At 42.4% G+C, this 19,643-nt stretch overlaps 1 protein-coding gene and 1 long non-coding RNA gene across 3 annotated transcripts; both read left to right on the plus strand.

Annotated features, from left to right (window-relative positions):
• The first annotated feature begins 10,076 nt into the window (after positions 1–10,076).
• LOC149270552 (uncharacterized) lies at positions 10,077–14,849 on the plus strand. Its single transcript, XR_016268640.1, has 3 exons — positions 10,077–11,059; positions 11,436–11,610; positions 12,885–14,849. It is a non-coding gene; the product is annotated as an uncharacterized LOC149270552 (long non-coding RNA).
• Positions 14,850–16,835: 1,986 nt separating this feature from the next.
• On the plus strand, positions 16,836–18,818 carry LOC108608986 (mitochondrial 2-oxoglutarate/malate carrier protein). 2 transcript variants are annotated; one of them, XM_089462685.1, is made up of 2 exons: positions 16,836–17,409; positions 17,477–18,818. In XM_089462685.1, the coding sequence occupies exon 2, from the start codon at positions 17,504–17,506 to the stop codon at positions 18,449–18,451; it is 948 nt and encodes a 315-aa protein (XP_089318811.1). In that variant the 5' UTR covers positions 16,836–17,409; positions 17,477–17,503; the 3' UTR covers positions 18,452–18,818. The 2 variants fall into 2 exon arrangements, with proteins under 2 accessions (XP_089318811.1, XP_089318812.1); XM_089462686.1 differs by having other exon boundaries at positions 16,836–17,398.
• Positions 18,819–19,643: the final 825 nt, after the last annotated feature.

Here is a 19,643-nt window from a genome sequence, read left to right on the forward strand (position 1 = left end):
TAAGCAAGGCCTGTGAGCCATGGACATTTCTGATCAGTTCAGTTCACTTCTATAATTTTCATCTAATTGTTTGTGTGTGCAATGATGAATAACGAGCATCTGTGGGTGTGTGCGTGTCGTGTGGCTATGCCCATACGTTGACGAGTCTGTGTATTTGGTTTGGCTGAGCTCAAGCCACAAATTACATGAAGCCAACCATTTGAGTTTGAGCAGCAAATATTTTACGCTCAGCACATCCGAAATGCACTTCAGTCGCAGCCAACGAAATGATTAATGTGGTCCCGGCGTACTCAACGTGTGGTGTGGCTCGTTTGCTGCCCGAGCTGTTCGACAGCTGGGCTGTACGGTCCGGGCGGAAGTTGCCGTAAGTAAAACAACGACTTGGTCAAATAATATACAATGGCAAAAATATGAATTTAATTAGCATTAATTGCGACCATAATTTACTTTTGCACCTGCGCCCTCGGCCGTAGCTTTTCAAAATTGTCCAGTTGACTGCATATTACGTATACGCCGTAGGACTAACGAACACAGCTGAATGTTGCTGTTGCTGCTGTAGCTGTTGTTGTTATTGTTGTAGCTATGTAACTCTCATTGCTGGCACGAGTTTCGCACACTTGTGTTTACGGCCAAAGTTTTTGGCTTGGCCAAAAGGGCGAGAACTTGCCTCAATATTTTGAAGAGTTGAGATTTCCGACTCGTGACTCAATGAAATCTTTAGAACCGCAATGAACTTCCCTAACAATACTGCTGCTGCAATGCAGTGCAGTCAATTAAAATTTATCACACATACGCGCCAGAGCCCCAGCGTCGTGTTGCCTCGTAGAACTATCGCAGGCGTACAGTCCAGCTGTTGAAACGGTTTCCGTTCATTTTCAATTTGTTTAATGGGTCACTTGGGCGTACGAGCCAAAGTTTTCATGAGCTGGCAAACAAGCCATAAAAGCAAATAGCCAGCGACGACGGCATAGACGACGACTTCTGCCTGAGTCTCTCTGCTCAGCCGATTGGGCGACCGCAAAAAAGGCACGCTGCTTCCGACCACCTGCACGTTTATGTGCGGTATGCAACACGGTCACGCCCACTCGCCCACTCGCCCGCCCTCCTCGTCGCCACACTCCATGTCAGTTGAGCCAAGCACACGGCAAATCTGCGTACACACATATGTATATGCTGTAATATACTGTAATAGCAAAATGTAGACATTGTTGGCTTTCGTGCGGTATGATATTTGAGAAAGATAATCGCGGTAATCCAATGATATCACACACACACACACTCGCACACACACTCATATCAAGGCTGGCAGAGCCAGTGTTTACTTGTCGCAAAAAGTTTCACTCCGCGCTGCCTACTTTAGCCCGCGTCTAAGTCAGCCTTTGGCAGCTCTGTGTATAATAAGCTTAACTTAACGTGTGTTTGCTTAGCAGTCTCGCTTTAGCCATTTTCCCAGGGCTCACGCAGCCTTGGCTCACGCATACATACGCAAGTGGCGCCCCGGGCGGCACATCGAGTAAGTCTTCTATTCAAGCCGCCGTAGAAATATGGAAAGCAGCGCAGTCGGTGGCTGTTGGTGCTTAAAGGATGAAACTGATATCGAGCTGCATGCAATGAGTCTCTATTGGCTTACAGATTCGCGCTTAAAGTCGTCAATATGCGAAGCTAATTCGGGCCAATAGCGAAATCTATCCATATAGAAAAGCACTCGGCCTTCCGTTCCGAAGGCTTGCTCCATTTGCATTTATTTGATTACACGTTAGTGCAAATAAATGTTATTTAATAACTTTTGTTATTTCGCCGGGCCGCGTGGGCGGCGAGTGTACGGCTCGGTTGGCATTGCAAATAAATAAATATACTATATCGATAAGAAAAACATTAGAGCACCCAGCTGAGGCATTTGCGCAAATAAATATCAGAGCAAACGAATTTTCGGCAGAGCTCGGAGAGCTCGATTTGCGAAATGTGATTTGTGTGCGATTTAACGCATTTGGTGTGCTTATAAATTATTTGAACACTCGTTGCAATTTAGATGAAATGTGTTTAAAAACAATTTCTCTTATTTAAGCGGTGCCTGCAAGGTAAAAAATACATTTTTTTTATTGCGCGTGTGAAAATGGTACATGGTATATATATACATATGTGTGTGTGAATGTGAATGTGCAAATATTGCCATGCCGCACCACTCACCCACACCAACACACACTTTAATTGCTCGCCACGTGAAGACAAAGAGAAAGTTTCGCGAGCGAGCGAAATTGTTAACTCCCAAAAATGCGAAGCAAAGTTTGAACATGGAGAAAAGTTCCTGTGTTTGCACACACGCGGGCAAGCACTAAACTTACATATCACATTTTTAGTTGCAGTCCCTTTCACAGGCTGTCTAATTACAACAAACGTGAAATAGAGCACAAATGATGTCAAGCTAAAAAGTTGTTCATATTTAATTTTTTACTTTCTGCTGCAGGAGATAATAATAAAACATAATTAACTATGCAGATATTGAGCGCATGGTTAACATAATTCAATGCAGCTTGCAGGAGCAGAGCAGACAGGACATGTCGCTCATGTTTATTGTAATCAAAAATATATGCATATTTTAAAAACTTTTTATAATACATCCCAAGCTAAAATATAATCAGTGCATTCACGTTTAACTCTTTATTGAATATAATTTGTAGTTTTTCAGTTATACTTATTTATTTTATTTTTTAAACTAAACATTACACCTGTGTATGTAACGCACTTTGAATGATTTTCATACGCATTTGAATACAGTTTTCAGCTCGTTAATCTCTTATCTTTGCTATAATTTACAGTCCTTGGCATGTGCCGAACTTTTCTATGTTGCGCTGTGTAACTCAGCGCTGTTCGCTTTATTGTGATTTTCGAATATTTATGGTGTATCATCATATAAGTAGCAAAGCAGCCCGACGACCACCATGGGCGCCACCTAGCGCCGATAACGTGCAACTCGGGCGTGCTGGCACGTTAATTGAAATACGTGGGCCCCAGGTGGGGCAGAGCATTTATTCAGCGTCTGGCGGATGCGGCTGAAGTTTCGATGTGCATGTGTGTGTGTGTGCATCCTCTCATATGGCAGCTGTGTGTGTGTGTGTGTGCGTGCATGTGTGTTGGCTGCCTGTTGCCCGCAACGGCAAGTATTGGCAACACGTTGAATTACATAATTTAAAGTTTTAGCAGCTGCATAATCCCCGACTGAGGTTGCAGCTACGCCTCAACAAGTGCCGCAAATACTGTGCTTAGCCACGCCCACACACGACCCACGGCAAACGCACGCCCACCAGCATTATTAGATCAACACAGCCTGCGTCGCTGGAGCAAACTTTCCCACTACCAAAGACCAAAGTTGTGTGTGGCACATGCCAAACGTAAAAGTTGGAAATTAAATTCCTTGGACAAATACACACACACACACACACACACACATACATATAATGCCAGGAGCTGCAGTTGCCTCGCCAGTTGCGGCACCACTTGATCGCCTGCCCAGCCCCGCCCCCTCCCAGCCCTTGCGGCGCTGCAACCTCATCAATATGGGAAGTGGGCGAGCGGTTGCTTATAATATGCAAATGTAATCAGTGCCTACATTTTTTTACGTTCCTCGCCGAGTGGTCGACGCCACATGTGTGCCCATGTGTGTGTCTGTGTGAGTGTGATGGCAGAGTCTGTGCGTGCTTTCGTGTTTTATGTCTACATGCATTTGTTTATGTGCGTTTTATGTTCCATGAACTTTGTATGCATCCTTTGGCCGAGCAATGAGCGCGCACCTTACACGGATTTATGTTTCAGGATTTGGCCGGAACTCAGTTCCAAAGTAGAGCCAGCTTTGCAAGGCCACACACACATTTATAATGGTCCTGTACGTGGCCGCCGGTCACACGCCACTTGGAAGCTCATTGGCGATTTCTTATCAAAGGCAACCGCAACAATCTTGAACAACAACAGCCGCAACTATGCCAAAGCAGCGCAGAAAAAAAAACAACAAAAAATGAAACCAGTGAAAAAAGATGCCAACATGCAAATTGCTTTATAAAAAGCATCCGTGCTTCCTTCCCTCTCTGGTCGTTACAGTTCACCCACCCACATCGAGCTGGTGATCAGAGACGCAAAGTTGCATTCTATTTTTTCAGTTCATTATGCTACATTTTTTATTGGATTCGTATCGAGCTAGTTGCTGCTGGCACAGAATGGGCGGCTAGGAGCTCGTGAAGTGCACTGTGTTGAATAAAAAGAGAAGGAAACAGAACAGAACAGACAATAATGAAATGAAATATATATTTATTATAAAGCTCAAATAGCCACTGGTTGCTCAGACTTTAGGTAATAGTTATCCTGTATTACAGAAGTTGCCTTGTGCTTGAATTGATTAAACATTGATTACCCAAAAGCCTGATACTCGCCTTACCTAGGTTAATTAGAAAGCTTTTCAGGCTTGCAGCTTTCCAGTGTTACAGGTGCTACAATAATTCACGACATTCGCCTGCCCCTGCACTGGCAGCTCGCAACTGTAGCATGTTGCATAAGTGAAAAATACGTTTGACAACTGTGGATAGCTGCATGTGTGTGTGTGTGTGTGTGTGTGTGTGTGTACTCCCCTTACTCGCAACCGAAACCAGTTAGCAGCTCCTCCTGGCCATCATCAACGTGCGCCTTGATTCCGCCATTGTTCATTTAACATGCGAAATTGTTTTTCCGTCAGAAACACACGCACATGCACACTGACAGCAGCGCATGCATGCACATGTTGATTCCCATACTACAGGCACTCAAAATGCATTGCTGTGGCAGGATACTGGGAGACGGCCTGTCGCTTGTCGCTCCACTTGATGACAGCTGTTTGGCTATTCCATGCCTAAGCGAAGTCAGTCGCGATCTGCTTTCCGCTGCCAATTTTAATCAATTCGACAGCAACAATTACTAAGGCAGCTGCAACGGCAATGCTGGCAACCATCATTCATCGTTTTATCAGCTCGCGCTCGCGCTCCAACTGCGAGCTGTCATTCATTACCAATGCTGCAGGCGATTTGGCAGACACGCTGGGAATCTCGGAAGAGGCCTCTGCTCATAATTGACGCATTGTGCTCCGGGGCCTAGCGAGGCTGTCGATAATCGATGAATAATTCTAATTGAATTGGCCGACTTACTTCGTATATATCTCTATATCTCATCTATATATATATATCATCAGTTACCTCTTTGAGCTCATGAAGGCTATTATTTATTACGTGTAATTTTATTCGCTGAAACTCCAAGATAAATAAATGTTGAACTATGCCTCAAAAAAATACAAATAAAATAAATAATTCAATTTTAAAAATTTAAAAATAAAAAAAATACAAACAATTTAAAAAATATATTTCTGACTTTTTGTCAAAGACTTCAATTTGAATCAAGTCAACGATTTGCCACTGCATATCACATATTATAATATATTATCTGATGCAACTGACTTCGAATATGGAGCAAAATTTTATTTCTGAATTTTTGTCTCTTTTCGTTTGATGTGCATGACCAAACCTGAAGTAAAAACATATCAAAATGAATATTTGCCTCACTCAATGAATATTTTTTAATCAGAATCTGATGTGGACCGCAGGTAAGCCAACATCAAGCTCATATTGCAGTACATGTTGGCAAAGAAATTGACATATATTAAACGCTTTGACATGCGTTCGGCATTTTACGCACTCTGCAAATGCCTTTTGCAATTCCAGTTCCGCTTTCACAAACTGTTGCATGCTGCGTGAAGTGAAGAGGAACAGGAACGGGAACAGGAATTTGATGAACTTCCGAATAAATTTGACAACTGTTGAGAGGATATGTCTACGTGCTCGCCAGCTGCATGTATTGAACGGAAATCAGTTAAGAGCTCCTCCTGGCCAACGTTGATGAGCGCTGCTGACGTTTTTCATTTAATATGCAAAATTGTTTTTCGATCAGACACGGGCAACGCACCGACTGCGAGCACACGAATAAACATGTTGCTTCAGGTGACGTGAATTCCTGAAAATGGACAACTCTGCTGTGGGACTGTTGCATCTGTCGCATGTCTCTCTCCATTTGACATGAGCTGCTTGCCTATGCATGGCCTAAGCATTTCAAAGTCTGTGGCGATTCGATGTCACCGCCAATTCTAATCAAGTCCGCAGCCTCCGCTGCCGTCTATTAAAAGAGCCCTGGGCCATTCGGCTTTTGCTGCCCTGGCTAGCATGCCACAGCCTGAGATGAGGCTCCTCTTCAAATTTGACATGAGGATAGTATTCAGAGGACTGGCATGACTAACATTGACCTAAGTTCCTTGGCTTGCTTAGCTAGAGCTTTTACGCAGCTGAATAGGCCTGCTTTCGACTCTTTTATTTCGTATTTTATTATTTCAATTATCTGCTAACGAATTCTTCTCTACATATGCTGCTGACATTAACCCCAAAAATAGTTTAACTAAAATTCACGGCCCAAAAAAACTTTCTATGGCGAAAAAAAAAAAAACAAAAATCGAAGTGATTGTTGTGTCTCTCTGTGTGTGTGTGTGTATGGATGGGTGGGTAGGTGTGTGTATGCATGTCGGTTGCTATAGTTGAATGCTTCAGTTTAATTGGAAATGTATGCCCTGTTGAACTCGCACACAAGCCGAGTGCATAAATATTATTGAAAGCAAGCCGAGTCATTGAGTTGAGCCGTGTCGGGGCACTTGACACTTACTACACAAACACACAAACACACACACACACACACACACACATACTCACAGTTGCAGACACCTGAAAAAGCCAATTTATGATGATCATCATGATTACCATCATCATCGACAGCAACGACAACAACAACAACAACAACAACAACAACACGTAGATCGTTGACTTATTCACATCGCGCTGACTGGGCAAATACTTTGACGTCGCGATTTTTCTTGCTAATCAAAATTGTGTGCAAAAAATAGAGGACGAGCAAAAGACGAAAAGAAGCAAAAACGAAGAAGAAGCACAGCATGAGAATGAAAATAAATTTGAAATGGAAAAATGGCAGTCATATGATTTGCAATGTAGAGTCGAACTCTACGTGGGCGTCTCTAATTGCCATGGCAGCTCGTTAGCTTGCTGAAGTGCCGAGTCAAGGCGACCCGGTCTGTGGGTCGGGTCTGCTCTGGTCCGCAGTTTGGCTAATGGCTAATGCCATTGGCCGCAGGCTAAGCGGCCACTTGTCGACGCATCAAAGCCGAACACACAAAATTGGCTGTCCAGGTAAATAAGAAGCAGAATTATTAAATGAACCGCAAAACGGTTCAGCTAACCAAGCCCCAGCAGCTGCTGCAGCACTAGATGGGAAGCTTCTCTCGAGTCGAGTCGAATTCGAGTCAGGGCGAGTGGAGAGCGATTGAGATGAATATCTAAATATGAGCATAGAATATGATATCATTGCCAACTTTGGCACTCTTCGAAATTGGATGGCACGTAAATTGCTTGCTCCATTCATACAAATTTTAAAGCCCAAGCCCAGCGACCATTAAGCTTCATTTTTATCTTTCACTCTTCCATCTATCTGCTTCTGCTTCTGCTTCTGCTTCTCTTCGTTTCTATGCTAATTCTCACTTAGGGCGCAACTTGCCATAGCCAGAACTTTTATTGTGTCGTACAGGCGCGTCCAGCGACAGTATAAAAGAGTACATACATATATATGTATATAGTATGCATGTATATGTAGCACAGCTTCCTTGTCCAGCCAATAAAAAGTTTGTCTAACAAAAAACCGTTGCCTACTTACAGGCTGTACTATTGTCTGATGACAACCGTGGAAAATCATTCTGGAACTGTAATGTGCATTGAATTCTCTGAATTAGTCAGAGTCAAACTAAGGCAGAAGTATGCAAGTATACTATTATTTATGTTTTTTAGACACAGGTATATTTTAAAAAAATATATATATATATATTTCTTTCTATATGTATATACATATATACGAATTAATATACATACATTTTTATTTTTAATTACATCATAAATAGGGTACTTTTTTACTACGCGGATTATAGATGAGCTAAATCACAGATAGAATAGAGATTAGCCATATATTTATAATCTCATTTAATTACAAAAATCAAATTAAATTTATATATGTCTGCCTTAAAAGCTAATATAATCAATTGAAGAAGGGTATTAGGTGAAAGCCATCAGCCTTTTATTTAGTTTTGTGCGACACTCTCAATATGTCCTCCGGCTTCTGCGTCCCCCTCCTCCTTGCCGAACGCCACAGTGTCTGCGCCGAGCAGCACTCCTCCCTGCGCTTGCTTGGCAAGCGTCGCAATTTGTATTATGCGCCTCAGCGCCTTTGCACTTAATGCCTTATTTGTATTTAATCGCGGCTTCCGTTTTATTGGCATCCGCCTCAGCTCTGCTGCTTCTGCTGCTCCTGCCGCTCCTGCTGCTCCTACTGCTGTTGCTGCTGGCGAATTTGCTGTTCAGCTCGCAGTTATATTCAATGAAGTTCGAGCAGAGACATAAATAAAGGCACACACACAGCTACAAATACATGCGCAGATAAATGAAAATGACACAATTTCTGGCGTCGCATTTTCTTTCTGCCGCTCCACTGATTGCTGTCCCGTTGTGCGCTACACTTGAGCGCCATAGGCTGGCCAAAGATCGAATGAATCGTATGGGAAGCGTGTAGGGTACTCCATTTGTGAGTGGGGCCCGTGCAGCTTGGCAAGCGCCCCGAGGCACATGGGCCCCGTTTAGTGTCTTACGTATGACTTACGGAATTATTATGTGCGATAATGCCAGGAAGAGAAAGCATCAGGGCTAGCGGCTAGAACCGCTTGGCTGTGGCGATACCCATCTGCTGGGCAGTTTAAAGTTTTCGCATTTGTCGTGCGGCATTTACATTCGCTGTGCCACATGGCACGGAAATTGCGGCTGGCAAAGGGCAATAGCCACCGAAGCAGAAGCTGAAACTGAGACAGAAATAAACAGAGACGTTAGCCGGGAATGTGGCGCTTTGGTCGGAACGGAAATACAAAGGAGCCAAGCCAGACGAGCCGCCTTGCGGTATGCAATAAAAAGGAAAAAACAAATGTAACGCAAAATGTTATTACGCATACGCCATGTGCGCGTGTGTGTGCGTGTGTGTGCTTGTGTGCTTGTGTGTGTCGGTGTGCGTGGGCGTCGCAAACGTCATGTTGTCTTTCAGTTCTGCCTTCTGCCTGCCTCATATACGCTGATGTTTTTCCCGCCCTCGCCTTTTAAAATGCCATTGTTTGCAGCTGCGCTTGTCTGCCCCTCGCCCTCACACCCCGCCCCCGCATTGACCTTATGGCCGTCTGCTTTGGCAGCCGTTAAAGCCGCTTGGCCTCATTTTTGTGCGTTTCGCTCTACAAAATGTCATGCCCTTAAGTCCCAGTAGATTTAACTTGCGCGACTATAAATACATTGACCGAAATAATAGTCATAATGAGGCGCTGGCCACATTTTATATACAAATTAGATGTACAGTTCAACGCCATCGGCATGCACTATAAATATGACTCAGAATCTGTCTGGGACAACCATTGGCCTTCTCTCTGTCTTTAAAGAATAGTTCAATATTAAGAGGAAATTCTTCTTTGCTTTACACAAGAATCTGCACTTTCACACACACACACACACGTACGCACCCATGCGTTTGTCTTAATATCTGTCTGTCTCCCTGTCTATCCAACCGTCTCTCTCTCTCTTTCTCTCTCTCGCTCTCACTCGCTCCCTTGCTCTCTCTCTCTTTCTCTCTCTCTCTCTCTCTTTCTCTCTCTCTCTCTTTCTCTCTCTCTCTCTCTCTCTCTCTTTATCTCTCTCTCTTTCTCTCTCTCTCTCTTTCTCTCTCTCTCTCTCTCTTTCTCTCTCTCTCTCTTTCTCTCTCTCTCTCTCTCTCTCTCTTTCTCTCTCTCTCTTTCTCTCTCTCTCTCTTTCTCTCTCTCTCTATCTCTCTCTATCTATCTCTCTCTCTCTCTCTCTCTCTCTGTCTCTGTCTGACTATGAAAAGAACTAGAGAGGATCATTTAAAGTGTTTATATATAGAGAGATGTAGTAGTAGCAGAGCAGCAGAGAGTGTTCCCATTGGTCCCACAAGGCTCGACTGCAACGAGCCCTACACTTGAGCGCGACTAAGGTTGAGAGAGTCGCCCTATATAAAGGGCAGCTGCTGCAGCATTTCTTCAGTCGTCCAGGCCTCATGACTGAAACAAAATACTTAGAAGAAATATATAGACAAAATACTTAGAACAAAGTAACAAATTAGAGTAAAGTGAGGTGAACTGAACTGAAGTGTAGTGAAAATTAGTGTGTGATCGTTGAGCTAAGCATTAAAAACTCAGAGGAAATACTTAAATACTCCGAAATTCGTATCTGGATAAGTATATGTTTGCTAAGCATTAATTACAATAATTACAAAAACTTTTCGTTTTTATAAAATGGAATGATACAAGACGATAGTCCACCACAAATTATAATTTCAACAACTAATTTTATTCTAGAAATTACATTCACTACTCACATTATTTCTTTGCAGATTCTGCCTTACAACTATGAAGAATATGAGTTGAATCACGTCTACTTTATTGATTATAATATAACAAACCCGAGCTTCAGATACCAACTGAAGTGAGATGTGGTCAGATGAGGTCAATAAATACATGCATTTAATAAGTCAATTAGAATTCAAATATATCTATATAATATTGTGTTTCTTCTGCTTTGCTGGGCTTTGCCAATTTATATGACTAATGCCGGTCAAGGTCTCGGAATCAAATATTTGACCAGTTGGCAGATCCACTCGGAAACATTTAACCCAACCGTTGCCCCTGGCGTTTGTTTAGGGGGCTATCAATCACGTATTGTGCCTAGTGAACCGACAAATTTCCAGTGCCAAAGCATGCATAAAAACTAGCTGCATAATAAATCACCGCTGAAAATGACGACAGCAACTGTCTGTCGATTCAGAATGTAGCTTAGAACCAAAATGAGTCTGCGGCCAGCGACTTCTTGAACACGAAAATACCTCTCTCAAGTGGATTGTGAGTATATTTGTCCAGCTTAGAAGACTTGGCTGCACTTAAATTCAATGAAGTGTGTGAGACACTTTTATGATGGAAATAAAACAAGTTTTGTAACTACTTAAAACTCAGACTAGTTTGGTCCAAGTTGTATAAACTCAAGTCTAATAAAACTCAATAACTTTCATTAGGGAATTTAATACATATTTATACTTGTATGTATAATCTGCAGTATACTCGAGCATAAATTGCCATGCTTTAGTCAATAACTTTCTTAAGAAACTTTAATACTTATTTATATTTAAACATTTTTAATATCTATTTATCGTATTACATTTAACTTTAATTGAACATAAGTTTTTGTTTTGCTAACATCATTCCATTTGACTCCAACTAGATTACTTGGCCTTCGCTTTGCTCCAATGCCAATGAGCCGACTATACCCAAGCTAATACACCCCTTTGGTTTGGTTTTGGCTATTTTGTCTTTGGCTTTTTTGGTAAACCCAACCAACAACACTTGAAGTCAGGAGCACACTTCCGTCGGCTGCTCATATTGCAAAGTGGTTTTAGGTAACAAGACGTCTGCCACAGAATTGAGTTGACCAGGCTGGGGCACACTGACACACACTCGCCTAGACCCACTTGGCATTAGCACCATTAATTTTGTAGGCTCTGCTCGGTGCCACCCATTTCTGCCTTTGGGAGTGCTGAATGCCTCTTGGTTTTTGCTTTGTTTTTGTCGTTCGCCGGGCAAGGCAAAAGTGTTTCAGTTGCAGACAGCATGTCGGACTAGCCACATTTATGGAGCAAGTGCCACATCAAGTTACAGCCGCAACAGATTTCAACTTTTTATCTAAATCTGACTTCAGTAACAAGCTGAAGCCACAGCCAGATATTTCAGCTCAAAGTGGTTTGGTTGTTTGGCTCGAGTCTGAGCTGCTTTTAATTTATATGGCCACACGCACACAGCCATAAATTGTCAGGCTTGTTCAGAGACCTGAGTTGACGTAGCAATGGTGGCCTGAACCTGGTCCAGCTGACACGCAGCTCTGCTGAGGGCTTCTAGTGGATCAGCCAGTATGCATTTAGTGATAAACCAAGTGAAGATACTTTTATACAATAAACCAATAAAGAGGCTATCATTTGGGGCGCGGAGAGTCGAGTAACCGGATAACTGAATCGCGCATGGCATGGACAACGCAGCACAAGTACAAAAGCATCTTTCCTCGCATAATTTCTCATTGAGCTGATGCGAATGTAATCCCCATGTTGGACTAAGTGGAGCACTGGCTAAAAATAAGGACCACTTTCACTCGGGTGGCCAGCAGACACAACAACAGTGTCATTCCTTGCGACTCCCCTCCGCGCGCCTCGCAGTCTGCCACTGTGTGCGGCTATGTATTGTGTCCGTGTCCATGTCCGTGTCTCCGGAAGCGCATTGTCAGCTCCATTAATGTTGATTATACGTTAATGTAAAGGATCTCGCCCAACTGGTGGACGCGACGCGGCGCTTCGCGAGTGTCCCAATGGGTTGGCGCAGGGCGGGTCGCCCAGAGGGGGGTAAATGTGTTTCGGCGGCGGTGACCGCAGTGCAATTTTCCAGTGCTTTGCAGCGAGCAGACTTAAAGTGGCGTGGAAAAGTTTTGTGCAAAGTTTTAATTTGCATTCGGGAGGTGCCGGCCAGGTAATCGGAGTGTGCAGTGAGAGCCCCAGGGATAATTATAATGCCATTAGCGTGTTTAGTTCACAATCAGGCTTAGCTGCTAATGCCCGTACCACTAGCCCCGCGCCAATTGCTTGCTCCTCTCAGACACTTTGCTGAATTTTTCTTCTTCTTCTTCCAGCAGCTTCTCCGGCCATGCCAACCGAGCTCAAATGGAATGCTAAATGTTTATTTACGCAGCACGAACTGTCAACCGGCTGGGCGTATAACTGGCCTCAACTATTTTGTCGCATTTTGCATATTGCAAATAGCCGCGCGGAGCTGCCAGGCAACAATTTAGCTGCTCCACTGCAAAGCAATTTGAGGCCAGTGGAGTATGACGGTTTTTTGCGGATTGCTGCTGGCTGATCCCTTAAGGTCAACTTAAGGACATTGCAGGAGACTGCAAGCCAGCGATATGCGACTGTAAATAAAGTAAGCAGACGCAGTCAGCGAAGGGAATATATCCTAGATCTCGAAACGACTGAAAACTGAATATGAATCACAATTCTATGTAAATAATTCAACATGCTTATGTATCTTAGCTGAAAATGATTTATGGCATTGTGTGGGATGTGGGAATTGAATGAGTCGAAAATAGAAGGTTAAGAGTTCACATTAAATCTTAAATCTTAATCTATAATAATTGAATTGAATGAGTCGAAAATAGAAGGTTAAGAGTTCACATTAAATCTTAAATCTTAATCTATAATAACGGCAGTCCTCCGTAAATACTCGAGACTGTGAGAACTATCTTATAGTAAAATGAAAATATTTTAAGAAAACAATATAAATGAAATTCTTGACTACTTTTAAGCTCCACTAAGCACTCGATACCTGCAATTAGCAGCTCATTTAATGAAAATATACTGAAACTGCATGTTTTATAAGGCATGAGACGTCTGCAGCCTTTGCGATTGCTCAACTCTAGATGAAACTTTAAGTCGGCGCCTGTGCCAAGGAATACAAAATAAAGGCGTTAGTTGCTCGTGCGAAATACGACCTTTGCCCATAGCTCAAGGATACTTGCTTGGTGCACTCCATGCCAAGAATATACCCTGACTGACTCAGAGTTGGCAGAGAGGCGAATTCAATAACTCGTTCGCCACGCACCAGAAATCTTCCAGTCGATTTAAGCCCGTATCTCTGTCATTGCCAAATTTCGTGGCCAAAGCCTCAGCTTACCTGCCAATCCGGATTGGGTGAGGCAGCGGCATTTGCCATAACGCATCACTAAGCGGGTTGAACAAAAATAAATTTCCCGAGATGCAAATGAAACTTGTTTGGTGAAGCTTGGTGGTATATGACTGATTTTTTTCTCTCTTTTATTATGAACTTTTTTTTTAGGTTTTTTATTATTATTTTCTTACCCCTCTGCGACGCTTGCACGCCGTTAAAATTAGCAATTGATGCGGCTGCCGGCCGACGAACTGTTGATTCAACTCGGCTTTGCAAGCTCAGCGATGATGGAGTCTCGATATAACGAACGCGACCTTATCAATTTAGCTTTTCACAGGAAAGCCACACGGCTGCCGGGTTACCTCGATGGCAGTTCGTTTGTCTGGCTTGTTTTGGAACTTGGTTTTGGCCCATTGGCTTGGCCTGATCGGGCAGAGACGATGCCGCACATGGATTCATTCAACTTTACGCTAATATCACATGCTTTGATTACAGCAGCGTGAAATTTTATTGATTGGCCAGCCAGCGTCGCTTGAACGATGAGGCAGGCCACTAGGTGAATAAGGACAAGCCGCTCGCTCATCATGTATTGATGGCGATGCTCTCCGTGGTCCTCAAGGCTAAGCTGAACGATGTCCTAGAGCAAAGCTATATAGATTCAGAGTTGAAAAAAACTTTTTAAGGCACCCCCCATTGAATCCTGTTTTGAACAATTTGAAACATAAATTCAATTGATTTTAGGGCATTTGATTTGCGAATAGATTCTATAAAGTTTACCCTCTGTCAGCCGAGCTTACATGTAATTATTTACTGCAAGATTTGCTTCGATGTGATAAGCAAAAAAAACTTTATATATTTCTTCGATATTCAAATATTAAAAGCTAAACTATGTATATAAGATAGATCTTTAAGCTTCTTACCCTATGCATTTTTCAATACATTACATGCATAAATATAATTTAAAATATAATATTATATGTGGGATTTATAAAATAATGTTGTCTTTAATAGTCTTACGTATGCCTCCAGCACGCGCATCAACCTCAGTGCGCCTCATCCAAAAGATCCAAGCATTGAATTTCACTCACAATGTCCTTCACACTGAATGCATATGTGTATGGAGACCAAGTGCGAGTGTGTGTGGGTGTAAGTGTGTTTGTAAGTGTGTGCTTGTGACAGGAGCTGCCGCCTTCGCGACCATATTAACTACTGCTGCTGCTGGCGCTGGCTGCCGGCCTTTTGCCTTTGGCACTGTGTGAGTAGTTTTATCCATGGAGCCACCCCGTCTGACAGTTCCAGAGTTTTTGTGTTTTGTGCCGCTTCTTTGGATGCTGGGCCATCGTCTGATTGCTTACACTGTGCGCTCTTATTTCTGCTCTTGTCCTTGTGCGTCCTCGATTTCTTGTAAAAAACACGAAAATCCCTCGCAAAAGCAGAAAAATGCCGTTGTCGCTTAAATTCAATTGAAATCGCTTCAGCTTCAATGCCAGCCCAACGACAGGCAATCTGTCGAGTCTCGAGTCTGATTGAATAAAGCGCGAATGCGCGAAATACGGCTTGTTGGATAAATGCTGAGACGCAGCATGATTGAATGCTGCCAAGCGATACGAGCCCGATATACACACAATATGGCTTTGGCATAATGATAATTTCATATGAAATAAAGAATGCGTAAGTCCTGTAAATGATTGCCAGTTAATAGCGTTATTCTGATCAATAAATCCGTTTATTATACGCGACCTCTTTAAAAGTGAGAAATGCTTTTGGCAATCAAAGTATTATATAGTTTTGTTCTGGTAAGACTATATATAATATTAAACTAGTGACATTCAAATTCAGTGTATAATAAAAACTCTATTTTATTTTTATTTATACAGAAAAAATATATTTATTATTATATTTATAGATGATACTGGCCTGTTTGTTTATATAGGTATACATGTAATATAATATATAGCAATTCGACATGACTTATATACATATGTACATACATACGTGGTATCACAGAGCCATGCATACCTCTCTCTCTCTCTCTCTGTATATTTTTATTCCGTGTAGAGTTTGTTTATTTACCCAAGCGTCTAAAATACCTAAATCGTGTAAAAAGTATAAGGTAAGATAATCAAATAAGCTCGCAGTAACCTTTTTGAGCATGCTTATGTACTTTAGGCAGCTACACATGTTATGTGCATGTCTACAGAATAATATCACAGCACGTTTAATTAGCAAAGAGCTGTGTAGAATACCAAAAAATATCACTACACACAATCAGTACCTATGTACATATATAGATTACATAGGTGATTAGAGCAATTATGATAAAAATTTGGCAAACATTTTTATTGCGCGGCTCGATAAGCCGGTAATGAATGCCTAAATGGGAGCAACAAAGCAAATGAACAAGAGATGTGATTGGCTGTGTGTAAATGCATGCATGTAAGATGCCATATAAACAAGAGATATTACGACTGTGCCTTCATATACATACATACATACACATGTTTAGTTAATTATGAAGGTGTGTGTATCTAAATTAGTTGCATTCTCTTTAGCTGCTAAATTGTATGGGCAGCGAACGTAAAACTAGCTCAGCTGTTCAGTGTTTAACAACACCGTCTTGACCAAAGAGACAGACATAAAGCAAGAGAGAGAGAGAGCGCAAAAAGAGCAAGCAGCTGAGAGGCAAAAACCACAGTGGTACTTGCAACTGTTCCGATACACACTTTGCTCTTTCGCCCACAATGTATGAGAATTATTATTTAAAGACAATGTAAAGACAATTTAAATAAGAAAATATATATTTAAGAATCGTACTTGATAAATTTGTGTAAATAGAATTTTTTTTATTGCATGCGTTATCAACAAATGGAATGCGGTCGCCCGCACAAGCTGTTGACAACCCTGTTTCTCTCTCGCGCCGTCGCTGTACACGTCATCAGCTGAGCAGCTAAAGCAGAAAAATGCAATTTATTATTGTTGTACCGCGGTTTTGCTCTTGTCCATTGCAATTGCGACATATTAATTTGTGTAGATGCTGTCGCACAACAAACTGTAATTTGGGGCAGGCAATAGTGCAACACGTGAACTAATTGTGACGCCTAAAATAGAAGCGCTCTGTGACGACACACACACACACACACACACACTTACTCGCCCGTGACATTGATTCACATTCACAAAGAGCCAAAGAGAAAGCAGCTGTTGGCCGTTGGCTGTTGGTTGGAAAAAAAACAACGGTCTGTGAGCAAAAGCAAAAATAAAACGAGGAAGTGTCTGAACGTATGTAGCCACCCGCCGCCAGTATCAGCTGCTCGCTCTGGCCGCACGCAAAATTTATTATTAATTTAGCTAAAGCCAGGCGCTTGCATAAAATTAATACAATTTTTCGCACATTCCCAACAATAACAGCGACGGGAGCGGAGCTAAATTGCAATAGCAGTGCGAGTGCAGTGACAGCAGCGAACGCAACTGGAAACTGTAAGCTGGAAGTAATTGAGAGCATTGCGATAGAGGGCAGAGTGCATTTAATCAAATCGTTTTGTGTTGTGTAATCAGAAAGTGAACGGAAAAGCCGCTGGCAATATGTCTGATAAGGAGTCCAGCAAGAAGGTGACGCCTCCGAAAGGTATGAAATATCTAATTGGAGGTGCTAGTGGAATGGGCGCTACGTTGTGCGTGCAGCCGCTGGATCTGGTCAAGAATCGAATGCAAATCGCTGGAGCGGGTAGCGGCAAAAAGGAATTTCGTAACTCCTTCCACTGCATTCAGACGGTGATCAGCCGCGAAGGACCCCTTGCCCTCTATCAGGGTATTTCAGCAGCGCTGCTGAGGCAAGCAACCTACACTACTGGTCGTCTGGGTGTGTACACTTACCTCAATGAGGAGTATCGGGCACGCTTCAATCGCGATCCTAATGTGGCGGCCAGCATGGCGATGGGAACTGTGGCCGGCGCCTGTGGTGCATTCATCGGCACGCCGGCAGAAGTGGCTCTCATTCGCATGACCTCTGATGGACGTCTGCCTCTGGCTGAGCGACGCAACTATAAGAATGTGGGAAATGCGCTGGCCCGCATTACGCGCGAAGAGGGACTGACTGCGCTGTGGCGCGGCTGTTTGCCCACAGTTGGTCGCGCCATGGTCGTGAACATGACCCAATTGGCTAGCTACTCGCAATTCAAGACCTACTTCCGTACGGGGCCGCTCCAAATGGAGGAAGGCATCAAACTGCACTTCTGTGCGAGCATGCTTAGCGGCCTGCTGACAACGATAGCATCGATGCCGCTGGATATTGCCAAGACACGCATCCAAAACATGAAGATTGTTGACGGAAAGCCAGAGTATAAGGGCACAACAGATGTGCTACTCCGGGTGGCCCGGCACGAGGGAATCTTCTCGCTGTGGAAGGGCTTCACGCCTTACTACTTCCGTCTGGGCCCGCACACGGTGCTTACCTTCATACTGATGGAGCAGTTGAACACCGCCTTCAACAAGTACGTGCTGGGCGGAGACAAGCGTGGATCCTCAATATAAGAGAACTCGTCCAGCTGTAGCGGGCTTATCGATGTTGTTAAAGGTTTCCCGCAAATCCTTGCACTGCTAGCCAATAAGTTCAATGGCTCAACTGCATATTCCAAGCAACTCTCCGAACGATGATGGATTAGTAAATACGATCAAGACAACAAATATATGGTTCTATATACACCCATATATATTTGTTGAGCGACAATATGAAAAGTGGGGCATTTAAGGTCGGAAATTCCGTTGACAATATGATAAAATATTTAATGTTTGTTGTTAAATCTTTTCTATACAAATATTTATGTAAATTGTAATATAGAGCCCTAAGTGAAAAGTGTATTCTGAATAAAGCACAACAAAGAAGCATTGTATTCCCCAATCTAACAACACTCATTACTTGATTGCTGTTCAATTTAGGCTTTCTAATATCTCGAATACACGATATGACTGCGAGCTATCAATGTCAACAGAAACTCTCATTACAGCATATTAAATACCTTGTCTCACCTGAAAGCATTCCCACCCACTTGTTGCTCCCAGCTAACGCAAATAACACATAGCTACCGCTTGCTAATTCAGCCAACATGTATTATCTCCAACCATATTACCCAACGGGACAGTGTGAAAATATTGAAGTTCTGGCATACACAGTGGCTGACTTACCTTCACATCGGTGGCATTTCGTTTCATTGATAGCAAGTCGGCGATAAGCCCTGTCAAGAGGGCAACTAGACTGTGCGTAAGGTTAGTTCTAAATAGTAGCTGAATAAACAAACAGGTATTATATTCCATGAGCTCATGAGCATTTCTTTTCAGAAGTCTTCGGCATTACGACTATATAGACTATATATAGACCATTTGACCACATATGTATGTTATATATGTATATATATATATATATAATTTTATTTTTTATTTACTTTTTCTATGTTTGTAATATTGATGATATAGTTTCATAGCCAGACTTTATTTACTACTCGCTTCGTATATAGCTCAAAATATATCAGATGACATTACAAAGAATTGAAAGTGCCACATTAATTTCACTACTTTTTTATTGGTTTATTTGCACTCGAATAAATATTAAATACTTATTAGATATATACCTATACCCAATATATACCTATACCTATTACATATACCTATACCTATTACAATAATTTATTTACATATACATATATTATTATATAAGTGCATACAACAG

Source organism: Drosophila arizonae, chromosome 2, assembly GCF_054131065.1.
Source record: "Drosophila arizonae isolate 15081-1271.41 chromosome 2, UAZ_ARI_1.0, whole genome shotgun sequence".
Lineage (NCBI taxonomy): Eukaryota > Metazoa > Arthropoda > Insecta > Diptera > Drosophilidae > Drosophila > Drosophila arizonae.

What these genes read in the sequence shown, in the direction of transcription:
- LOC108608986 (XM_089462685.1), top strand. Translation starts at nt 17,504, where the DNA reads ATGTCTGATAAGGAGTCCAGCAAGAAGGTGACGCCTCCGAAAGGTATG.